The 3,848-nt window shown below is 43.4% G+C and overlaps 1 protein-coding gene across 1 annotated transcript; it reads right to left on the reverse strand.

Annotated features, from left to right (window-relative positions):
* Window positions 1–542: 542 nt before the first annotated feature.
* Window positions 543–1,651, reverse strand: LOC109006465 (tropinone reductase homolog At5g06060-like). The gene is made up of 3 exons (XM_035685565.1): window positions 1,375–1,651; window positions 1,093–1,199; window positions 543–750 (listed from the first exon to the last, which is right to left on the reverse strand). Exons 1-3 carry the CDS (start codon window positions 1,649–1,651, stop codon window positions 565–567), a joined length of 570 nt encoding a protein of 189 aa, XP_035541458.1. The 3' UTR covers window positions 543–564.
* Window positions 1,652–3,848: the final 2,197 nt, after the last annotated feature.

Below are 3,848 nucleotides of genomic sequence, written 5' to 3' on the forward strand. Positions count from 1 at the left end.
AGACGGTACTTGACGTCAATAGGTGGCCTTGGGAGGCACAAGCGACAAGCGACTAGGAATAGGCAAGCGACGAGGGGGAGCTGAGGAAGACACCATCTGAAACTGAAGCTCAAGCATTAGACAGGCAATAAATGTGGCCATCGCACTAAGCGCAAGGAGGAGAAGATCTTTTGAAAATTCCCACCACACATGTGTGATAGGAATTTACGGATTACTGTGAGGGGAGAAATCGTCAAGAGCCAGGCCCGGGATAAGGCCCGGGCCGGGTTTGAAACACGACATCAACATTATGATTGTAAAAAAAAAAGGGAATGGGTTCCAACCCAGGTTTGAAACCCGGATGAACAATCCTAGCATATACATGCATGCATCGAGCAGGACTACAAGCTAATTAATTAATATTGTTTATTATAACAAGCATGGATAAACATGATGGCAAACACTAGGGCACACATAGATCGCAAGCAAACTAGTGTTGCCTTATTATGCAATCACTATAAATTAAGTAGGGGAAACCGGCATTTCTTTGTGCAAATCTTGAACCCGTATATGTATCCATGCTTATCATGTGGACATCATCAAGCCATTCACCGTCATCCCTCCGTCAACGCAAATAGTATGGCCAGTGATGAAAGAGGCCGCAGGAAGGCAAAGAAACGCCACCAAGGAAGACACCTCTTTTGGCTCTCCAATTCTTCCCATTGGCGTTCGAGAGATGATAGCCTTGAACTTTTTTTCATCAGTAAGAAACTACAATGCAAGCAACTACATGCCGAGAAAAAGAAATCTACAGTGAGCTATATAGATAAAACTAATTTTGAGAATTATGACATTTAACAACTAATTAAAACATGTTAATAATATAATATAAATAATTAAATCTATATTTTTCTTTTAACTTCAACTCTTGGGACAGGTGACCAGTAATTTCACGTAACATCATAACATATGTGCACTCTATCCCATCAATTTAAATTTATGAAACAAGTAGTAGTAATTTATCGAAATAGAACTTAATTAAGGATGAGAAACAACAATACAGAACTTTATTAAGGATGAGAAATGAAAGTTGAGACGTTGGTAAGTAATTACAGGTTCAGCAAGGGGAGTCGTGGTGAACCAAGGTGCAACACAATTAGTCCTTATATTATCTTTGGCCGACTCGCATGCCAGATTTTTTGTTAGCTGATTCATTGCCCCTGCATACAATTATAGAATTAGTTTAATATATCATTATTGTTAATAATATACTTAAATTATAAATAGAAATTATTAAATCATGATATGTATAAGGGGTTTTGCAAATTACAAGTTAGTGTATTAGCAATATACTATTTATTGTGAGACTCGTTACAATTATATAACAAAATGTACCTTCAGTGGCTCTATATATATATATATATATATATATATATGGATCCAACGTTGATTGATACGAGTCACAAACTGAAGAAAGAAACACAATGCTTCCAGCTGACGATGCCTTCAGAAGAGGATGCGCAAGTCGGCTCAAGTACTGATAAGCTGATTCGAAATTTGTGGACATTATCAGCGAGAAATCTTCGGCTTTGTACTCCATTGTCGGTTTCATTTTGTTTTTTCCAACATTGTTAATCTTGATAGATATGATTCGCCAACACAAGATTAACATGGCCCACAAAAGCAGTTTACAATTATTCTCACTTACACTAAAATAAGTAAAAGTTTTCAAAGATACATTAAGTACTGTGTGATCATGACCTACTAGATATATAGCTGCCAAACAGGTTGAACGTGTTGATTCTATAGAAAAGAGGGTGAAATAAAGCATGCACAGAGGAGAAAGAAACCTGTCCACAAATGATCCACCATTGATCAGTGCTGATACGGACATCGGGTACGTATAACGTGCTCCACACGGACCTCTCTCATCAATTCAGGAAAATGATATGTACAATAATACAAATCTCAAAAGTTTTTGGAAGTATTCTCTTTGCCCTTAAATTTAATGAGTTTGATCATAATTTGAGTGGTCTTTATACTAGATAGTTTTGGAGTTTTATTGCTTTCATTCCAATGCAGGCATGATACGTGAATCACTTTGGGGGCGTGATACCCTAAAGAACATAATTAATGCGGCATTGAGTTCTGGCTCACATCTCGGCACTCCCTCCGTCAAGTCCAATGAGTCTCTCTCTCTCTTCATGAGGAGAGTCATGATTGTTCTTTCGGCATGTATTCCCATGGCTCTGCTAATTTCTAAGAACTTGAGGAGTTTGCGCCTCCTCGATCTGTCCTGGCAGCGCCCACCATCCTTTTCCCATGTAAATAGTGGTTATAGCTTCTCCCACACATTTCATGTAGCCACCGTGGAGAAATTCTAAATTGGTTACAATTGGTATTCAAACGTCACCCCTGAGTTCTTATCGTCGTTGGCTTCCACCTTTCACATGTTGGAGACAGTGGTTTTTGAGACTCCTGAACCGCGTAAAGGGTCTGTAGATGACAAGGGTTATGCCTCAATGGTTGACCTCTTCCCCAGCATGTTCTCTTGCTTGCTGAGATTACCCTTCCCTTGCCCTGTCCGTGACCTGCTAGATCGTCTCGGATTGGCCCCCTCTCAACTCCACCTAAAGGTTTGGAGGATCTTGATGTGTTGTTGCGTCCTCTAGTGGCGAGTTTTGTTGGAATCAGACCCAGAATAGGCTAACCTTACTGGCCGCGAGTTTCTTCTAACCCATAACCTCATAAAACATGAGGGAAACATTTGCAGTTTCAGGGCAATGCACGCCCTCGTCTCCTTGGAATAGAGTTATCACAAGGTCAAAGACTGGACCTCCAAATTTTTCTTCATGTCTGTCCATGGGTGGGGATTTTCGGTCGGACAAGTGAATGTCATGAGCTCCCCATTCGGGTCATACGGGGGGTAGTTCCTGATGATAAAGCAATATGGCCAAAGGCCTTTCTCGAGGAGTTACATTGTATTGCCCTTGTCAAAGAATGGGTAAAGAATCACATGTCCGATGTCCTCTCGGGGGCTCTTCTTGGGGAGGAAAATATAAGGGCATTTTTACCTCCCCTAGATCACACCATTTTTGACAATCGCATTATACCTATGCAGTCTAAAGCCACCCTGACTCGAAAGCGTTCCCCTAGCCCTCCTCTCACATGCAAGAGGAAGAAACTCCGCATGGAGGTTGCTAGGGCCGACAACAGCCCAATGTCCCCTCCTCGATTTCCATTGGGGCAATCCTCAGCACTAATTGAGGCACGATGTCCACCACCATTTGTGGCTACCCCACGGCCAGCCCCCTCTATCCATCCATCAAATCCACCAATGAGGCATGGGGGAGAGAGTTCTACCATCCTAGAAGCACTGGTCGCTCCTCCTTCTATGGTCGTTGTGATCGCGGAGCCTATCACGATCGTGGTCCCTGCAATGCCAACCACGCCGACGGGTCTGCCTAGATTGTCCTGGGGGGCCAATATGCTCTCAACGAATTTCTATGGGGCCCTCCTGGAACTGGCTCCGCGTCGGTCAACTTTGGTAGAGCCTCCTCCGCGCAGGCTCCATCGTCGGAGGTCAAGTCTTCAAGGGTGATGATGAAGATTGTGTAGGAGGCCCCAACCCAAAGTTGGCCGTGGTTCCTGACCTCGCTGCTGAGAAGACGACTACTCCCTTACATGTCGCAGGGTCACCTGCTGCTGAAATTGAGACGGTAGTGGAGTTGAGGATTGGGGAGAAAGTCCTTGTGGCCCTAGTGAGAGAGAGGGGCCTCAAAGTTTTGGTGAAGAGCTTTCTTTTGCCCCTAAAGGCCACCCTCTTTCCTAGCCTGCCATTAGCCCTGCAGAGAGGGTCGTGGGTGTAG

Source organism: Juglans regia, chromosome 14 (genome assembly GCF_001411555.2).
Source record: "Juglans regia cultivar Chandler chromosome 14, Walnut 2.0, whole genome shotgun sequence".
NCBI lineage: Eukaryota > Viridiplantae > Streptophyta > Magnoliopsida > Fagales > Juglandaceae > Juglans > Juglans regia.